The sequence below is a fragment of the Ochotona curzoniae genome, unplaced genomic scaffold, assembly GCF_017591425.1.
Source record: "Ochotona curzoniae isolate NIBS_2020 unplaced genomic scaffold, NIBS_Ocur_1.0 contig_4692, whole genome shotgun sequence".
NCBI lineage: Eukaryota > Metazoa > Chordata > Mammalia > Lagomorpha > Ochotonidae > Ochotona > Ochotona curzoniae.
In genome coordinates, this window is record NW_024466361.1 from 1,668,980 (window position 1) to 1,690,344 (window position 21,365).

Below are 21,365 nucleotides of genomic sequence, written 5' to 3' on the forward strand. Positions count from 1 at the left end.
GTCATTGGAGATGGGCTGTCTTAAATACCTGTCAGTCCACCCTGGCAAGTGCCGGTTGACCAGATGTGTGCTCTCCGGTAAGCTAGCCACAGTGTCAGTGTAGGTTGTGCGGTTCAGTAATCTTTTGTGTTATGTGGCAGTTTTACAGTACGGGAAATGAAACTGGGATATGATTTTATGAGCATGAAAACTCTTCCCATGACCTATCATGGATGAATCCTGAATTCTGCTAAGTTTGTAAATCCCCCAAACCTGACATTTTCTGATGTTGTCTTACAGAATTTGTGCACACTCTCCTCAAATGGTCTAAGGTGGCATGGCTAACAGGCACACTCTCTGCAGAGGTAATGGGTTCACTGTAGGCAGTCTCCCAGAACTTCTTGCCTTGTGATTCTTTGACAATTCTATAATTTCGCGTGACTTAAAACATTCCAACAGCAGTCTCAGCCCTGGGAGCACAGTTACATTTGCTGGTGGTCGTGTTTGGCCCTCTGGAAGGCAGCACTAGATAAACATAAGGCACTTTTTGCTATTACAGCTGCATTCCCTGTTGTCATTGGTGTAGCACCTGCCTCCCTCATGCCATCGCCTATGGGAGATTCAGCTTTTCTGGTGGCTGTTTTCGTCATTATGTAATTTGTAGTAAACCATACAGCATCTAAGTATTGCTGTGGGTTTCTCTACTCCAGACTTCAGTCCTGGAATACTGTTTCCGTGCCATTTGTCAGTAACGCACTAATGGAAAAATCTGAGAACCATATGGTGCTAGGTGTTTAGAAAAAGAAAACATATTAAAAACCAGTGTAACTCCAGCTGAGCACCCCATCATACTTCTTATTTTTTAGAAAGCTATTAAGAGATCACTAGTAACTTTTCCATGCATGGCTTCATTGCTAAGTTTCCTTTATATTGACTTTTTAAAATTTACAAATGTTTTCAGATCTCTGCTTTCATTTATGAATACATGGCTTTTTGAATAAATGTATATGCATGTTTATTTTCCAATGAGCTATCTTTTCTTTCTATTCAAAAGGTTTGGGTCTCTTTGAAAGCTTCCTGCCAGCATTTATCAGTGTGTGTGTTATAGAACAATGTGTGTGTGCCTGCTGAACCTGGCCAGCTTCACTTACAAACAGAAGAGCTTCCCATTTTAAAGAAGAGAAAGGCTTTGTTACCCAGGCATGTTTATTAATTCTCTGTTTGCTTCTCATCAGAAAGCTCAAAGAAATATTTTGTTTGAAATTTGAAATCTTTTGTTTATATTTTTGCACAGTGAATCAAAAGGACTTGTTGATAGGCAAAGAGAGAAGGAGAGCAGGAGAGACAGGTGTTTTGGATCAGGTGTCCCTGCCCACTGCTCCCTTCCCAAATGCTCGCAGCAGCGAGGGCTGGGGCAGGCCTCAGTCGGGTGCTCAGTGTCCCCGTGGAAGCATGGCCGACACCTCTTGCCTCACAGGGAACGTCTGTCTAGGCAGGACCCTAGAGTGTGTAATGGACCAGAACTCTAACTCGGATACTCTGATGGGGAACATGAGCATTCCACCTGCTGTCTTAGCTGCTGGACTGAATTTCTAACCCTGTTTCTCCCTATCTGATACCATTACCAATTTTATGCTTAAATGCTAAAGCATGGGCATTTTGCATTAGTGAGTAACAGAAAGGTCTCTACCCATCTTGGGGATACTTGAGCATACATGAAGTAATTTTTTGAGGAAGTGTATGTTTTGAGGCATCCTTTAAAATGATTTTGAATATTGTTACTTGGTGAATTTTCACTTACAGGTGTCTGAGATGATTTCGAGTTGTCTGAAATTGGTCTTTGGAGGCAGTGAACTCGATGTGATTATTAGTACCACCTTTGTTTTTCTTGTCTGCATTCACAAAACATGTGGTTGTTACTTTCAAAGGAAACAAGGCAAGAAAATTCATGTGCCAGGAAGTGTGCATCATCACCTGAACACTGGGATTTCCTCATAATAAAAGGTTTCGGTGTTTTAGTCTTAATAGTCTAGGGAGACATGTTGTCCCCTGCTGAGACAGAGAAGAGGAAGTGCAGATGCTGACAGTCTGTGTTGATCTGTGTATACGTTTATATGGGTTGGAATATTACAAGGCTTGCCATAAAATATGCAAATATTCTTTTAATAAAAAAATGTAAGCAAAGAAATGTCTAACACTTAAATTGTCTGTAGGGATTTCTGGAAATTGTTTTTTTGGGGGGCTTTTCTCTATTTCCATTTTAGGTCCACTTGTTAGAGCTTGATTTTTTAGACTTTATGTCACCATTTATTTTTCAGTACATTTTGACCCTGACAGTTCTGACTACTTCGCCTAGTGATGATGTTGTTTCTTCATTGTGTTATGGTGTATGAGAATTCCTGGACCCACCTAATCTTGCTGTCTGAGAGAAAATTAACTGTGTGCTTCAAGATTTTAAAAGAATTGTTCTTTTCGAACTGTTGACAGACTCAAGGTTCAGAGAGTAATCTTGAATGTCTTTGCCCTAAGTTATGTAACTGGAAGCCACAGGGTGACAGGGAGCTACCAGCCTGGCTCCAGATAGCAGCTTGGATGCAGTAAAGAACTTGGTCATCCTAGACGTGGTGGGGGCTCTTGGTTGGCTTTGCACTTTGGTTCCAAATGGTGTGATAATGCTAATGTTGCTTGGCATTGATTCTAAAAGGTGATCGGACAAGATTCTGACTGATTTTTCCAAATTTCAGTTTGTAAGTAAACTGAATATGCTGACATAGCTGACATAATCTTTATAGCCTCAGGTTCGTTTAGTCAGTCAGTCTGTCTAATCTCAGACTACATTGAGTATGCAGATTCTGCTGGCACTGCCTGAGAGGGTCTGGTCGAGGAGCAGAGGAGCTGTCTCTTGCTGATCCTGACACTGTTGCCCTTGAGCAAGTAGTTCCCTGGATCTCCGGAGTCTGTCTCTGCTCCATGAATAGTTTGTGTTTCACAGTCAGCTTGCACAGAAGTATCCAGTAGCTCTCGTGTGGCTATCCTCATGTTGGCCTTTCTTCAGCCTCAGGAAGCCCAGCTCCATCAGGCTTTATTTCTGTACTCTCTTTGTCCAGACTTCAGTCATCTCTCTGGCTTCTTCCAGGGATCGTGAGAAGAAAGTAGAATGCGATTATGAAATGAATCCACCGCCAGAAGTGTGCTTGTTGCCCTCCGAATCAGGCCGACTTCTTTGAGATTCTCAGACTGAAGCCCCGTGGGAACATTTATTATTCGTTCAAATATGGCCATAAAATCAACTTTGCGACCATATTGAGTCATCTTGACAGTGGGCTGAGTGACAGAAACTAATCTTATGTGCTGGTGAGCATTTGAAGATGATAAATGGTCCCTCACTCTTTAGTTAGACTGTAAATGAAATTAGGTTTATTTTAGATCCCCAAGAAATATAATTACTTAAAAATTCTGATTTATACATTTCTGAATGAAATTGAATATCAAGTGATAGGGGCTACATTTTGAAAAACTGTGTGTGTGTGTGTGTGTGTGTGTGTGTGTGTGTGTGTGTGTGTGTGTCTGGAAAGAGAGTGAGCGAGCATACACACCAGTGAGCCAGCCCTTATCTTTTATCAAACCAAAAATGGAACTGTGGGAAATTCAAAGAACTCAGAACAAAAGGTGCCTTGCTATCTATGTTTGCAACCTAAGTTAAAAATTATACTCAGGTACATTGAAAAATTACAAGTGTAGAGTATATTTTACCTCATAATTTGGCTTTGATTTTTTTTCCAGCTCTAAAATAAAATTTAAAATCTTGATCATCACAGCATGTTTAAGACTAATGACTTCATTAGTTTGTCAGCCTTTCTTCTTGTCACCTCATTGTTTGAAGATCAGGTTCAATTGAAATTTAGCACAATTCCTGCTGGTAAAGTGACTTTTACAGTGACTTCCGCCATTCATTTGTTTTCCCAGTGGGAAGCTGATTTGCCTTACATCTTCCTGTGATTCTGCTGTCTTTGTTTTGAAATTGTCTTTGTCAGTCAGAATCAAGGACTTCAAAACCCATTTTTATCAATCCCTATAACAAATTAAATTAGGTCGCCTCCCACTGAACTTCCATAGCCCCAACACTGCCATTGTCCCCACCTTTCCTAGTTTCTTGGTCTCTGCAACCATGTTAATAAGTTTGTTAGGTGACAGTGTGTCAAATATGAAGTTTAACAAAATGAGGGAATGAGAGCCATTCTAAAGCCGACAGGACGCTGCTGTGCTGGGCGGATTGGCTGGGAAAGGGCCTTATTTCCAGCTGTAGATTTCCTTCTTTCCTTCCTCTGTTCATCATCTTTTGGTACTCTGTGTGTTGCACATGCAGTGATAGGGAGAGAAGGTTGGAATGAGTAGGAGGGCAGCTGTTCACCTTTGCTGTTGAAGATTGGAATTTTTTGATTTGCTTTCACTTAGAGCCCTTGAAGTCTGGGGGATGGAGACCTTCAGATCTGGAGCTGTAAGGATGTGTAGCTTGGTGCTTGAATACTTGACGTGGGGTCAAAAGGTTACTCCAACAATCCCCTCACCTGTGTGAAAGCTTTTTTTTTTTTTGCCAAAAATTCTTAAGTGGGACTCTTGCATTGAGCACCACTGAGGTACTCCAGATTGTTTGGCTGGGGAGATGTGTTGCATATTAAATTGTTGTATTAACTCAGTGGGCTTTCTGAGGGCAGATAACCTGTGTCCTTTGTGTGCTATGGTGACAACCAGGATCAAACGAAGTGCCTGATATGGGTCCTTTGTTATTATACATCTGGGTAAGCCACTGCCTGCAGTGCCAGCCTCCCATGAGTGACAGATTGACACCCAGCTGCTCTAAGTCCAACTGCCTGCTGACGTACCTGGGAAAGCATCAGAAGATGGTCTTGCATCCAGCTGGGAGACTGGCAGAAGCTCAGGGCTCCTGGGTTTGGCCTTGCGCAGCCCTTGTTGTTGTAGTCATTCGAGGAAGATCATTCTCTGTATCACTTGCCTTTCAGTGAAATAAAAACAGATCTTTGTGAAAACATCGGGCACATGGTAGGTAGCCGCTAAGTAGGAATTTCCATTTCTATCCCCAACTCCTTTCATTTCAGAAATAACCTGTCCCATTTAGGGTTGTTTTATTAGCTTATGAACATTACACCAAGTTGTTTTTCCTGCGGGAATATAAATGACAACTTCTTTCTCAACAAAGTTTGGCTGTAAGTTTGAGAGTGTGACATCTGTATCTGAGCAAACCTATCATGTAGTGACAGCAAGTAACTCAGGAGTAACTGCTGTACTCCTGCCATTACCAGCCACAGTGTTAAAGTATAGGGCTCCTTATATTTTCCCTCATCACCTGTTTGCAAATTCCCAGAAAAATGGTGTAAGCACCGAAACTTAGCTGAGATACAGCTGTTTGTATACTACAGGCCACCCATGGTGACCTGATCCTGTGAATGAGATTCAGGGTCCACTTCAGCATTGATGTGGGCTCTGGTGTGTGTCAGCTTTGCCAGACAGTTGCCCCTGCAGTGACTGGATCAAACACCGATTCAGGTGTCGAGGTGAACATATTTTGTAGATGTGATTAAAGTCTAGCTAAATGACTTCAAAGCTGTCAGGTGAGCCTGAGTAGTCTGAGTGGCCCCAATCTGAGGAGAAGCACCTATAAAGTGGAACTGCCACTCCTTGGAGCAGCTGGACAGTGGTGAGCCTTTGTGGAGAGTTGGAGCTTTCCCTTCTCAGAACACATTCCATGCCAGGCAAGTTTGCCACCTCCCCGCCCTTCTTTTGGGTTCCTTTGTAGGGGACGTGTGCTTGCTACTTGACCTGCGAGAAGAGTGGCTCCTGATCATTCCAGGATGAATAGCATGGTGCACAGGGTGATTCCTAGTGAACCAGGCTCTTCTTCCCGTACGTGTTAGAAAAGGCCATTGCTAGATGGAAATTGCCTGCATTTTGCTTTTTCACAGCCATCGTAAAAACTGGTGATATGAATCCATATTATTCTCAATTTTGTTTTGCTTCTTAGGAAAAGTTTCTTTTGTCATTTTTCTGATTTATAGAATAGGGAGGTGGTGTATTGCTCATTTTTGTTGTTTCAAAACCGCCCTGATTATTTCTTGGAAAGGAAATAAAAAGCCATCTGCTCTGCGGCTTGGCCTGCTCTCTGCGCCTTGCTGAGCCCCCTGGCATGTCGTGGCTCCAGAGGGCATCCCACCTGCGCTGGAGCCCCAGTGCGCCATCCTGCCACGGGCTGGTGCAGCGACAGCGTGTCAGCTCCAGACCGTGTTTCCCTGGGGTTTAGTCCACCTGTAATCTAACTGGTTTTCTTTGATTTACGTCTGTCCAAAAGGTGTACAAACTAAATATGGAAGTGAAAATGATACGCCTATGTTCAAGTACTGAAGTTTTGGATGAGTTACTGTTATTGCAGTAATTACCACAAAAATAATTCATTAAATGAGTGGGTTAGTGAAATAGCAGTAATGTTTCTATCGCCTCGTTGACAGCAGGGAGCAGCGTATCCATTTCTGACTTGAGTGGAGGAGGAAATTAATATTTTTATTTTATTGAGTCTTCATGAGAAGATGGAACTAGATCATTTTAGACATTTTTAAAAGTAATAATAATAATGAATTTAAATGTGTTTTCATGGTTCAGGAATAATGGTGTTGTGAATGGCATTTGGCATTTTGATTGAAACGAGAAAGCAGTAAAGCTGGGTGCATTCTGATGGCGTGATATTACAGTGGTTTATATCATTAAGAACAGTTGACTGCAGAAACGGGGGAAACCATGTACACACATGGCTCTATTGGACCGAGATTTTCCTACCTCATAAAAATGCCTCTCCGTGCTTACGGCGGAGTCCTGGTTTATGTGTCAGCTAGCATTGGCTTCCTTTGCATCTTAAGTGCTTTAGCCTCTCTTCAAAGCAGTTGTTTTATAGACAGGGCAGAAATCATTGAAGATGTCTTTGTGTTACTGCTATCATGTAAGAACAAAAGGTGCTGCTTGCTTCTTGTCTAGCCAGCATGTGAGATTTGTAACTGCAGTTTTAGTGATGCCCAGCATATTGGGGAACTTGAGACACACATACTGCTATTTGAAATTACTTCAAGGCCACCTTTATTAGGCAGTGCCTGCCGTTCCGTGGTACCTGTCACAAGGAGTGTATGGCAAGTCAGACAGGCCCCTTTGGCCAAGACTCCGTGAAACCAAGGAAGAGAGCAGCAAGAAGGAATCGTTTAAAAAATGTATGAAGTATTTGAGTAAAATGGATTTAATGTGTTTGTGAATCAAGACATGAACAACAGTCACTGTTCTTCATGTTTTCCCATTTGCTTTTTGTATTGTTGAAGAATCATTCACAGAATTCCAGTGGTAACCTTTGCTTGTAGCGGACGATATAGGACATTGAGCAAATGTGAAATCTCCAGTACTGGTTCGGTATGGATAAAATAGGGGCAGTTGTGTATATAGTCATCAATGTGTAGAGTCGTTATGTGAATCAGATAGTATATTGGATAGCAGGGATTCTTCTGAAGTGATGTGTGAAGGGTTATTGTGTCATAACGCAAGTACATCTGTAGTTTATATCTTTTTTTGTTATCCCACTAATTCAGGTCTCTTGATACTTCAGAATTGGATTATGCCACTTCTGCTAAATAGATCCCCCATCCCTCGATTTTCTAAAATGTGTTGAATAGTTCAGGGTCATGTTCCACATAAGTTTTCTGTTAATGTTGTCTTACTTTGACTCCCGTCTGTTCCTTTTCTCATGTCACCCACGAACTACTTGCTGTTTCTCCGAGTTCCACTTTTGTGCATGTACTGCTGGTGCTACTACTAAGACCTTTCCCTTCCACACTTTTTAAAAAGATTCTATTTATTTATTTTGAAAATCACAGTTATGCAGAAGGAGAAAGAGATGCAGTCTTCTCCCTGCTGGTTCTCTCCCCTGTGGCCTCAACAGCCAACACCCACCCCCCTGCCCCTTACTGTCTCACTTCTAACTTCACTCTGTCTGTAAGCATGATAGACTTATGGCTGTTCATGAAAGCCAATCATTGTGAAATTAGAGGGGAAATCAGTTGGGAGCAGGTAGTGAGGGAACTGGGGGAAGAACATGGGTAGTCGTAGAGTCTCTGGAACTGTATCGTAAAACAAATATGTTTTTTTAAAAATCAGCCTAATCTTGAAGATCCTTCTCAAATATGACTTCATCCGTTAGTTTGGCCCCAGCCCCTTTGCCAGATCTAACAGGGATGGGAGGGAGGGAGGTGATGGGAAGTCTAACTGCTCCTGAACCTGAACTGTGAACCACATGGACTTTGTTCATTCTATATAAAAGGAAATAGAGTAGACGGTGAGAGGCAGGGATGAGGAAGGACAGCCAGGAGAGAGAGAAGAGCTCAGCTTGGTTTTCTGTTAGTTAGCACAGTGGGAAGGGATGGCAGTGTTTATTTTGCTGTTAAAGAATTTAAGCTTCTGTAGGTTTTCATCTCTCATGCAATGTGTCATTGATGACTCCATTTCCCCATACTTATCCTTGCTGTGCTACTTGAATGTGTACCTTACACGGTAAGTGAGATACACACACACACATATGTACATACACACATGCACTAATGTCTGTATGCATAAGCTTTCATATAGCACAGGAAGAACAAAAAGTCTTATAGTGTGAATTTCCTAGGAAATATGTGACTTAAAGGAATAGACAAGTGAACAGTCTTGAAAATGAAGAATTCAAGTATTAAGTAACTTCCCAGTTTATCTGTTAGGTAAATTGGGCTTCTGCCTATCAGCTTTTCTTATCTTAGGCAGTACTCTATCCCATGTTAGGTGGCACTTATCTGTAGCAAAATGATAATATCACAGCTTTGGCTTATTCCAAAAGAAGCTGTGCCATCTACCATAGACTGATGAAATTCAAGTCTCTTCTCTCAATAAGTTAATACTCTTCTTTAGAAGTCTGTCTTGTTAAAATGATTTGAGTAACAGAACAACTCTATAGGTTAACATTCTAAATTCTTAAGTTGTCTATAACAGACAAAATTTTCATTGTTGTTTTTGGTAAATTTCAAAATTAATTGGCGTCAAGGTTATTTTAGCTCTGCTTTGGTCTCCAAGCAGCACTGCAGCAATATCTGATGCAACTAAATGAATTTTTTTCTTCAACAAAATCAGAATACCATGGGGCTCATTGGCGGCTGTTATTCTGTGGCTGGTGCCATTTCTTCCTCCTCTGAATGTCGGAATCTGTTCTCTGCCAAGGTGTGCTGAGGCAGATGTGCTGAGGGAGGTGTGCTGTAGCAATCTGTGCCCCTTGCCATCCATGCCACATCTTCCCCGACCCTAGCCTCTCACACAAAATGGCTGTGTCCTCTCTTTCTCACTCCAGTACCCCTAAGATTAAGCCATACTACATTGTCCTGCCATTTTGTCCTCTGTCTCCATGAAGATCCTGTGGAGAAGCGGCTCATGTTTTTGTTTTTAATCATGTATTTAATTAATTTATTTGAAAGAATGAGTGAGAGAGATCTTGCATCTGCTAATTCACTCCACAAGTGGCCACAACAGCCATGGCTGAGACAGGTGGAAGTCAAGAGTTCCATGTGGGTCTCCTATGTGAGTGGCAGAGACCCAGGCACTTGGACTTCGTGTCTTACTGCACCATAGTGCCAGCCACAGGAATCATGGCTTACAGTTTGTGCCTTGCATATTGCATGTGGCAAATGTCGTGGATTCAAAGGGTAGATCGGCAACCCTAACATTCCTCTTCTAGCTCCCCTAGCGGTATGCCATGAAGGAGACAGAAAACTGCTATGAATAGAACATATTTAGAAAAGCAGTGGATTAAAAATTATTGGGAAAATTGAGTTTAGCCTTTAATTCCCTCGGGGTATGGATTGATTTCTATAACATAGAGTGGTTTGGGCAAGTTATTTATCTAAATAACACCGAATAAATATTTATCGAACCCCCAATAGCCTAAGGGACTTTACTACACGGCTGTTCCTTGTACAGTCTCAGGAATCAAAAAAGACTGAAAATGTAACTGTAATTAATTTTTTTTTTTTTTTGGCTAGTTACTGAGTGTGTAGTGGTTAAGAACATATATACTTCAAGTGTATAAACTTCTTGTTAACAATTTCCATGTCTCATTTTCAGTATTAACTTACATATTCTCTTTAAGCGATATTTTTCTTCTTATTTTTCTTTGTAAGAGTGGCCTCATTACATGTTTGTTTTTTTTCTTTAATGAAAATTGATTTGTTTTATTCAGAGTCAGAGTAGTGGGTGAGTTTGTGGGTGAGGTTCTGTCTGCTCATTCATTCCCAAGATGCTCCCAGTGGCTGGGATCTGGGAAAGTCAGAGCTAGACCCCAGCTGCCAAGCAGAAACTCGAAACAGGAACACAGGATGTGACCCGTCACAACTGCCTCCCAGGGTCTGTGTTAGCAGGGAGCAGGACTTGGGAATCGGAGCCCGGAGTCATACTTGGGCCCTCCATTGTGGCCTGCAGGCAGCCTGACTGGCAGCACATGGAGCCATTGCTGGCTGCCCAGACTTCTGTTTTTGTTTGTTTAGTAAAACTTAAGGACATTGACCTTGCTTCTCCAATAACCTAGGCTTGTATTCAGAAACCCTGGTTTCCTGTCATCTGCAGAGGGAGAAAGAGCATCGGTGCTAGACTCGCACGCCATGGTTTTAAATTTTGGCCTTCTATTCCAACCGTAGTGCTTGGGTGTTGGCTGTGGCTCCTGGCTCTTTAGTCGTGGTACCTACTTCATAGGGAATTGGGGGACCTAATGAGGGTTGCACGTAATGCTCTTCACCGTGATGGCTTTTTGTAACAGAGTATTTTGAAAAGCTTATGAAAAAATGAAACTAAAACTGCACCTTTGTGCAAAAAATTGAAATTCACCCACAGGTGTTTTTTTAATTGCAGTTTGTTTTGGAGACTCCCTCCTGAATACACAGTATGCAAGTAATTTTGCAGTAAAAATTCCAGTTGGGCATATTCCTATAGTTTCCCGTATTTTGCATTTCTCACCTTTGTAATTTAAAATACACAATACTTAAACTCTTTGTGAACAAATTGGCCGGTTATGTTAGGTTGCTGCTGATTGAAATCGGATATCTGTATCATTTTGAACAAGCAGCCACTTGGGTGATTTTTCACTCACCATCTTTGCTGTCCACTGGTGCCTGTGGTTAAGCTGTTGCCGGCAGCTTGGTAGCTGTGCCAAGATGCCGCTGATAATGCTCCTAATGGATCCTAACTGGAATGAAACTCAGCCTCGCTGAGTCACTAAACCTGCCTTCTCCTGGAAGGCTCTCTGTTCCCACCTGACAGATCACCTCTCCAGAGTCTTCCATGTTCTGGCGCTCTAATTCTTCTCCATAACGAATTTTGTGCTGCATGATAAAATATTCATGTTAAAATAGGTTCTAAACTAATTATCTGCAGCCAGCAGTTGCCACTGCAGTCATTTGCTGTTAGCTTGGCTCAAGTTAATAGCTGGTATTTTGGTACAAATAGTCCCTTCTGGCTGTTTCCTGATTCTTATCTTAATAGGAATTCCCATACGTATCTTGAGCTAATTCTTACTTTTGAAGCAGATTTCTTGCCCTGTTTGTTTTTTCCTCCTCACTTTAAGATGGGCTTGATTTTGGTGTCCACATGCTTATCTTCTGTGCTCCTTTGGTGTGCAGTCAAGTACCCACTTTATGTTCAGTGGAATATTCTCAGGTTTTCTAAGGAAACTGCAATAAAGTACACAGTGAGAGGAGAATCTAGTTTCAGCGCATAAGGGATAAGCATTTCTGGTTACATACTTCAGACCTATTAAGGCTGTTATGTGGGGATTAGCTGCTCTGGGAAGAATTACGGGGCTGGCCTTGCGGGAGAGAAGGCACTGACAGGATTTCTCTGTGTTGGTTGGTGGTGGAAATGATGTAAAAACTGTTGAAGGGGCCCTGTGCGGTGGCCTAGCAGCTAAAGTCTTTGCCTTGAATGCTCTGGGATCCCATATAGGTGGTGGTTCTAATCTTGGCAGCTCCGCTTCCCATCCAGCTCCCTGCTTGTGGCCTGGGAAAGCAGTGCTTTGGGACCCTGCATCCACATGGGAGATCCAGAGGAAGTTCCAGGCTCCTGGCTTGGGATCGCCTCAGCACCGGCCGTAGTGATCACTTGGGGAGTGAATCATCAGACAGAAGATCTTCCTCTCTGTCTCTCCTCCTCTCTGTATATCTGCCTTTCCAATAAAAATAAATAAATCTTTAAAAAAGAAAAAAAAATACTGAAGGAGTCTGTGATTTCAAGAGCACGAGGCTCAGAATGTGATAGTCAGAGAACCCACAGTGTGATGTGAGATTAAGAAGCACTGGGCCCAGGCCAGCCAGGAAACCATGTTACCTGAGGCTCCCTGCCAGTTGCTGGCTCGCACTCGCTCGCTCGCTCGCTCTCTTGAAAGAGCAATAGAGGGAGGAGACAGAAATCTTACATGTGCGAATTGTGATGGCAGCACCAAGGACTGAGGCAGACTGAATCCAGGACCCAGGAACTCTATCCAGGACTTCCACATTGCTGCCGGGGCCATTCTCTGCTACCTGCAAAGCCCCTAGCTGGCTGCAGTCTGGGACTTGAACCAGCACACAGATTTGCTGTGCTAGCTTAGCAAGCGCTCAGTTAGCCCTCTGCTCTTTCCTTCTTTTGCACTGAGTGAGTGAGTCAAAAGGGACTAAGAGAAAGACCAAGAGTGTGTTGGGTCAGGAGAGTGTGTGCCTCTCCTGCTCCAGCTCTCCCGAGAAGCTACCTCACACGTGGACCTGGACTGCTTGGTCAGGGAGCTAGGAGTATTGAACAGAGGTAAAACACCTTTGATTGCAGTTGACTTTTTCAGAATGTTGTCATCACCACACCGTGCAATCGGCCTGCTAACGCGAACAGAAATCTTAGGTTGCATGTTGAGCCTGCCAGTTAAATGACAGAAGCATTTTGTTAGCGGCCTCAGAGTCTTATGGGACCAGAGTTAGCAATTTGAATTTGAAATCTAAGCTTTCTATTTTTCATGAACTTTAAGCAAAGTTGGGATTTTGTTTTAAGTAAATAGTTACTAGATTCATCCTCTTAGGGTCTGTCTGGATGTTGAGATGCAGGTGTATGGTAAATAAAAGTAATTTTTGTGGAACTCTGTATCTTGCTGATATAGCTGGCCAAAATTCAGTGGTCTGTTCTCCAGTGCATATAAGAAAGCAAAAACATGGGGAATCAGTGCCAAGATAAATGCTCCCCCTTCGTGTGTGGTTTCTGACCTGTGTATTTTGTTAATTCATCTGCCTTTATTTCTTGATCAAAGTTTACCTCTGGTGAAATGCTTTCTGAAGGGAATGTTAGCTGGCATTTTGATTCCTTGTTTCTTAATAAAAGCAATGTATAAACTTTTATAAGTGTAAATCATGGGATATTTACAAAGGAAAAATCTAAGAATTGTGACTTTTTAGAGTTGATAACATATTTACAGGTTACTAAATATTATGTTTTATATTCATTTCCTAGACATAATTTCATAATGAATTTCATTAATTAAACACACAAAATAGTACTTTAGGCTCATGAACTGTCTGAGGCACTGGGGGAGGGGGTTGTGTCAAACACTGCCTAATTTACTGAGGAAAAATTTCTTTACACTACCCACCACCCTTTGATGTAGAATTACAAACTGTTCTGCGTGTGCTCTCTTTCTTACTCTTCTTTTTTTTTTTTTTTAGGCAATTAATATAGATTTTTTTTTTCCTGGTAATTTCTCCACATAGACTGAGATGTAAATTGTGTTTAGTGCAACCTGGTCATGTATGGTATCTGAGAGTTACCGTTTCCAGTGATTTAATAAACTTGAGTCTGCTGCTTGTCGGTGCCCCCATTAGAAGCCCGAGGGACAGAAGAGGGCCATTGTGGCCCCATTGGCCTGCAGGGCTACTCCAGGTCCGAACCCATGAACTCCAGTATTTTCAGATCACCAGAAACGGGAGGATATGCAGTGCATACATTAAACGCCTTGCTGATCCGTGATTTTCAGCACTTAGTCCAGTTGCTGCAAATGTTGAGTTCTCTGGCATTTGTTATGTGTTTTAGTTACTATTTCTGCCTTTCCCAATGGCGTACTCATTATCTCTTTACCCTTTTTCTCTTATTTCTCATTGATTTGTATATAATGGATATTCTTAAGTATGGCAAAATTATCTTCTCCCAGTTGACTTATTTTTAAACATTTACATGTAATAGCTGTAATTATGTAAAAGTATGTTTTGTGCCATTAAGTGTGCTGCTTTTTTCTTTATACCTTCTTGCTTTTAAACTTGTCTTTAAGCATTATCTACCTCAGTATTAAAAACATGCACTTTTGCCCTGTTCGGCTCCTGTAGGGGTGAAGGAGAAGTTCCTCACAGGCCTCTAAAATTTGTTGGAATAATCTAACAGATTGACTAGGAGGGAAAGCACACAGGTGCATCAATAGCACAGCATGGGAAAGTGCAGACAGGTGCTGATCACTCAGTCAGCGTTCTGAAACGTACTTGCACTTTTCTCAAGGGGAGGAGGGACCCCCAAGCCCCTCTGCTGGGAACCCATCTGATCTGTTGTCAGACCCCCAATGTCTCCTTGCATTGCAGAAACTCTAAAATGGGGCTGGTGGTTACCATGGTGTTACTGTGAGCACAGGGCATACATTCCAATCTCTTATTTCCTTATCTCACAACTTAAATTGAGATAGCACAAAGTGCACAAAGTGACAAGGTTTACCTATATATATGAGAAACACATTCACCCTTGAAGAAATACTCATTATGAGTGGGCCAGAGGATAGTCCCGAGTGAGTGTCAGGGAGCAGGGAGAGAAACGGGGAGATCTGTGGTGGAGGGAGGCAGCGTATGCGCCCTCCCAGGCGCAGCCCCTGCCTGGCTTCCAGCGCAGCTTTGTTGCTGGAGTCTCCCCGTTAGCGGTTCCAGGTGACACGGATGCATCCTGCAACGTGCACGTTTTGATGGGTGAGAAAGGGTAACCATGCAGTGAGGCTTGCCAGGGCTTCCTCTTGACGCCTGGGAACGGCCTGTCTGTGCCTGCAGGGTTTTCTCCTATCAGGGTCAAGTTCTCAGTCACGAGGACAGTGACCACAGAGGCCTGCAGTTCCTCCGGATAATCAACTTGAATGAATAGCTTGGGATGTTGTGCTCTCCCAGTCTTGTTGCCCTTCTCCATATTACTGCGAGATCTTCAGTGCAGATGGAAGTTATTGTTGTGTGTGTGATATGTGAGGTGAAACTTGTAAGCTAACTCCTAGCACCTTATATTGTTCACTTTTGCTGATTGTTGTTGTTGTTGCAAACAGAAAAGTTTATTTGCAAAGGGACCAGGGAGCCGGGAAGGGAAGGAAGGGTAAACACCCCCGGAAAGGAAGCCGGGAGGGGGGGAGGGTGCCTCTCGAAAGAGGAGGGAGAGAGACACCAAAGGTTTGAGGAAGGGTCTTGGGGTTTTAAGCCTTCCTTGACCCCTCTTTGTTGGGCGGGGAACCTACAGGTGAGATGTTCCCCATTGGTGGTCTCTTAATTAGGAAATGGATGGGCAACGCTGGTGCCGCCCACCTGAGGGTGTGGCCAAGACCTCAGCAGGCCTGGATGGTCTCAGACTCCCCTCTTGAAATCCTACATCCTAGTTCTGTAGGAGTAAAGGGTGATGATGTCTTCTGGCTGCTTCCTGTCGAATTGGGGCGATGTTTGGGTAAGGGGCCCCTAGAGGTGTGGGATCCAGAGAGATGGTCCAGGTCATCCAAGTTGCCATGGCAGAAGTTGATCTAGTTGTCACACAAGTTTGCATGTTCAAGGCCACCTTGAGTCTGAAGACTCCTTGTGAAGTCTTCTCTCGGTTGAGTTGGGCCACATGGCTCCCATCTCTTTTTTCAAGCTCCACGTTGGGCACCAGGGAAAATACGCTACCAGAAATGCCCGGTGGGTTCTTTCCTCAGCTTAGTCTAGAAATAAAAAGCTGGGAATCTGTTGCAAACAGAAAAGTTTATTTGTGAAGGGACCAGGTGAGCAGGGAAGGGAAGGAGGGGGTGGCACCTTCGGAAAGGAAGCCAGGAGGTGGGGTGCCTCTCGAAAGAGAAGGGAGAGTGAGACACTGCCGATTTTTTATGTTCTGAAAAATGTACTAATTTCTAAATGTGTAGTGAGGATTTCTTGATCTCAGTTTAAGAAGAGATGGTCTGATGAGCTTAATCCGAATGCGACACTTACCATTACCAGGGAGCATGAACTCACACCACAGAACAGGACATGTTAAGGGACTCAAATGCCGAGAGTTGGCGTCTTCTCCCCCCGCCCCAACCCCGGTACCTCTTTCCTATTATTGAGTGCATTCTTCTGTCTCATTAGACTCTGCTTTTGGAGCCCTTTCTCTCCCTGTGAAAGGCTGACTCTTCCAGCCCTTCCTAACACAACCCCAATGGCTTAGCTACACGAGTCTGATTCCTGCCTTGCTTCTCCGTGCTCGTGTAATGTGGTGCCACATCCATTCCTGTAGTCTTCTGTTGTGCTCACAAAACCGTGGGAGGAGTATGCATACTTGCTCATTTTGTTCCCCTTTCAGAATATTATTGCCCTGGGTTTTATTGTTTCAGATGAAATTTAGAGTCAGCATGTCAAGTTCCATAATACATCCCATGTTTTTTTGATGGGAGTCTATTGAGTTTATACCTTTATAGGTAGGAAATTGGCTTCTTATTTTGAGATTTATTTTCCCAAATCAGGGTATGCTTCTGCATTAAAGAACAATAAAAACCAAATCTTCAGTTTATGTTATAGTGGACTGATGGGTATTTCAGTGTCAAATGAATACTTATTACTAATTTCTATTTAGTCAAATAAAGCTTTGTGGAATAATTTGAAGACCACTAGTGAGTAAAAGGAAAAAAACAATAAAGATTTCCTGTGATTCTGCCCTTTACCTTTGAAGACTTAACTGTTTAGACTTCAGCCAGTTGCTGTTTGTGTTAGAAACGCACTCACTAGGCAGTAGGTGGAAAGCGGACAGCACACCTGGTTTTCCTATGATTAAGGAAGTCTGAAGATGTTGCTGAAGTGACGGAAGAACTCAGCGCTGACTCTACTGTGCTGCTAGGGTAATCTTAGTTATATTGGAACAAAGAAGGTGGGGATAGGACGTGCCACTTTGCCCACTTGTCTGTAGCACCAAAGCTCCCTCCGCTCACTTGTGTTTACATGCTTTCCCCCATAAAGTGTTACGGCCCACCGTGCGAGTAATGGGGGACACGGAGAAAGGTCTGAGGGATTGAGGCACGAGACAGGGATGGTGGAAGTCTCTGGAAGCCTCACCGAGGCTTCCCTTTATTGCCTTCTGTCTTGACCTTTCACCTACTTCTTGTTTACGCTTTACCCCACACCCTCATTAGCAGAGATTGGCTACAGCTGAGACCAGGTGCTTCTAGCGCCAAGCCCACTGCCTGTAGTGCTCGGCTTAAGGAGTGCTAGTCAACTCCTTAGCCCACAACAATAAAGCAATGGTTGAACTTGTGTGCAGTGTGCTTCTGCTGTCTGCCCGGATTCTGTCTCCCTCTGGGCTGCGCATGCTCGCCGGTTGGTCTCACTGGGCCACATGACCTCTGGGTTAGACCCCGCTGCTGCTGCCTGTTCGGCTCTTCTGCTTCCCGGGCTGGTGCTTCTGGCTACTGAGCTTCTCTCAGCCCCATTCCTCTGGCACTCAGAGATGTATCATTTTTATTTGGTTTCATTGCTTTAGCAGTTATGGCATACTCCTGACAAATAGAGTTCTTTCATAGCTAAAGAAAATATTAGCTTGATTTTAGCTGTGGCTGATTTCAGAAGTGTGAAGAGCTGGAAAATTGCAATTAGTTTCAGACAGGCACAGCTGAAATATTTTGCTTTGTACTATGGCAACAAATTGAAAGAAATATTGAGGACATTGAGTCATTATACTTTCTAAGGATACGAATTAAGCATTTGGGGCTTCAGGTATTATCCTGGGCCTTGTTGCAAAATCTAAAATAGAAGAATGTTAACGTGTTTCTAGTAATCCTTATGTCTCTTAATAAGGACTTTTAATTTTTCATCCTGAGTCATCACATTTTGGCAATGCTAGACCTCCAGTGAGCAAACCAAATTCTTTCCTAATTAATTTTAACAATAGATGGCCTCATTAAGAATGCACTGGTCTGCTGGTATACCCTGATGACACATGAAGTCATGAAAAGCAGAATTAAATAATTGTGGACTTTTCAGGGCCTTTTCGTTAACGTGGCTATTTCTGGCCAGAGAGCATAATTTGTGACCATCGTTTATGAAGTTAGTGTTACATTGAATAGTGCTATATTTCACCTGTTTAATTTGCAGTGATAGAATATCACACTCCGGTGCTGCTGATTTTATTTTTTGATAGTTATTTTTGTCTTGGAAGGAAGGGTAACAGAGGCAGTGACAGGGAGAAAGAGATTTCCCATTCAGTGATTCACTCTCCAGATGGCTACAAGGGCCAGGCTGGGTGTTAGTGTTGCCAGCTGTGCTTTAGCTTGTTACGCCACAACACTGGCCTGACACTGGGCCTGATGTTCGTTTTTAATAGCCATTTTTAATTAAATTGAAAGAGGTGAAGTTTTGGGAGAAAGAAAATTAAATTATTACACTATTTTGAATGAATGGGCTTATAAAAAATTCTCTGGAGATGTATGTCTTTCAAAAGTGAGTCAAGATTGAGCAAGTACACGTGCCCAAGCAGCCGACTGTGCTGAGTGGAGTTGTCGCAGAGCTTCCAGGCCACGGAGTCTCTGTTCTTCTTTCTCTACTTCCTCTCCCCCTTTACGGGACATTTTGTTTCCTTTCTATTGTTGCCTTAATGATGTGTTTATTTGCAGAAAAATTAAAACACCATACTAGTTATTTCTAAGAAATTCAGGCTAAGTGTGATTACCTGTTTATGCTTCTCCTTGGGGCACCTGTTAACAACAGGATTTAATGCGTATCAGCTGTAGCCTCATTATGTGCAGTTGGAGTGGTACCTGATACATTGTCTGTTTTTTCCTTAAAATTGTGTTTTGTAAAACTAAATAACTTCTTGAGAAAATGTAGGTAAGGACTACACTGGATGAACAGTTTGCAAAGTAGGGCCCTAAAACAAATGTTCTTCCTTACACTCAACGTAAATGACAGATTGGCTGAAGATAGGAATCCATTTCTACAGAATTGCATGGAATTAGATTACACATCGAGGCTATGCTTGTGGCATCAGTGGCTTTGTCCATCTGAATTTTCCTGCCAGGTTACCCTTCCGGGCACGACTCTGTAGAATTGAGTTACTCCAGAGAAAAATGCAAGTGCTGACAATGTTTTGTTCTGCTTGATGTTTGAGTCTGATATGAAGTGTGCTTTATGAGGGGGTCATTTGCTCCATAGAAATTCTTTTATTTTGCCTTCTGCAGGTTAAAGTCAAAGTCTTACTTTTGTTGTCCCTTTTCTCTACTTATTTAAAATCAAGTTAAGTTAGATGTAAAAAATATATTTTAGTAGTTTTCCAGTGTCTGTTTTAGCCAAGACAACTAAATTGTACCTTTCACTAAACACAAGTTTAACTCAGCCAACTTCTAATGATCAATTTTGAGTGTAAGTCCCAGCCAAAATGTTGAAATTGGTTGACTGACTAGCAGCAGACAGGCAAAGATGTTCACTGCTCGGTAATTTCAAAGCTTTGTGATGGGAAAGGCTTATAACACAACATGGGGGTCACAGAAGAGACAGGAAATTTCTACTGTCCCCAAGGGGAAATGTGTCACATCTGGGGTTCGGCAGTGAGCTCTTCTGGGACTGCAGCTTGCTTCCTAGCCGCGAAGGGCGCTTGGGCTGGCTGCCAGCGTCACAGCAGTTCCCTGAAGTCAAGGCTCACCTGGGCCAGGGGAGATAATCCAGATCAGCCACTGTGAGGGTGGAAGGCGGCTGAAACAGACATCTCTAATTGGTCAACGCTAGTAGTCTGGAGGTACCCAGCTTTACTTAGAATTAGAATTCCAACTGGTGGCTGCAGAAAAAGATTCTCCCTGCCTTTAGAAACACAGCCAAATGAATTGGGGGAGCCATATCCTAGTTAGTGCAACTTCCAGGAGGAAACATTCTTGGTGGGGTTCAGGGAGAAGATGGTGTGTTTCATGTGCTCTCCCAAGCATCCTGGCCTTGGCGTTCATCTCCTTCTCTTTTCTTTTCCTACCTATGAAATGACAGTAAGCAATCATTGTACCTAGGTCATGGGGGTTTTTAATGATCAGTAGAGAAAATCTACAGAATGTTTAAAAGAATGCTTGAGAAACAGGGTTCACTGAAAATCTTTGTAATTGTAAATTACACCCACTGCAAGGAATGAGGTTTTTAATTTCAACTTTAGACCTGATTGGATATGGCTCAGGTAGAAGCTAGGTCTATTAGATGTCCTAAATTTCTAACTGCCCGAGGATCACCTTGAGGACATGAAAAGGCACAGGTCACTGATTCACCTTCAGAGTATTGACTCAGCAGCTGCAGCTTACTGTTTGCCAATAAAGTGTGAGATCAGTGAGGTTTGAATTTTTTATGTTGAGTCCCTAATTTTTTAACTGTGTCTCGTGCAACTTTTGGAACATATTTATGCCTTCATAATGGCTCATTTGATTTTCAGTTTGACTGTCTGGAAATCTAGTCACTGTGGGGTGTTACCTTTATATGTGTGTGTGTGTGTGTATATATATGAATTTCTTTCCAGGAGGTTCTGCTGGTTCAGAGCCACACTTTGAAAACCTCTCAGTGCCTGCAGCTGGATCGATTAGAGAATGTGTTAGCAATCATTTACAAATCAGAAGAGCATAAAGTAAAAAATTCCCTGAGAACCCAAAGCATACCCAAGACAAATGCAATACTGTCTGTGTCTAAATAGATATGCTTTAGTGAAGGATGTAAACATGTGCCAGTGATGTAAAGGAATATGAGTTCAGTATCATATGTAAAGGCACATAATAAACGAAGGTGGACATCTATCATCAAAGCATGTTTTTAATTTAGTCACATCTTCGTGAAGTGCAGATGCACAGTCTTTTAATGTTAAGAATTGTATTTTGGGTTTGGAATGAGAAGTTCCTAGGGCCAGGGCTTAATCTGTAATCAATAATCTCTAAGTTAGAGGTAAAACAACAACAAAAAGGAAGTTCTATAATAGGCCGTGTGGGCGAAGTAGTTTCCTGGACTTTAGAGTTACATAGTTGTTTGTTCCCCGCCCCCACTTTGGCTTTTCCATGGACAGTGGGAATCATAGCATCT

The 21,365-nt window shown here is 42.6% G+C and overlaps 1 protein-coding gene across 9 annotated transcripts in view; it reads left to right on the forward strand.

The window, feature by feature from the left end:
* EXOC4 (exocyst complex component 4) overlaps nucleotides 1-21,365 on the forward strand; it is an 817,909-nt gene that overhangs the window by 164,860 nt on the left and 631,684 nt on the right. Inside the window, exon 10 of one of the 9 annotated variants that reach the window (XM_040987499.1) lies at nucleotides 6,344-6,404. The exons of 7 other annotated variants lie outside the window; for them this stretch is intronic. In XM_040987499.1, the coding sequence (XP_040843433.1) occupies nucleotides 6,344-6,396 (53 nt within the window). In that variant the 3' untranslated portion in view covers nucleotides 6,397-6,404. Of the gene's footprint in view, nucleotides 1-3,115; nucleotides 3,426-6,343; nucleotides 6,405-21,365 lie in introns of those variants that run through there. One more of the 9 variants, XM_040987501.1, reaches the window with a different exon arrangement.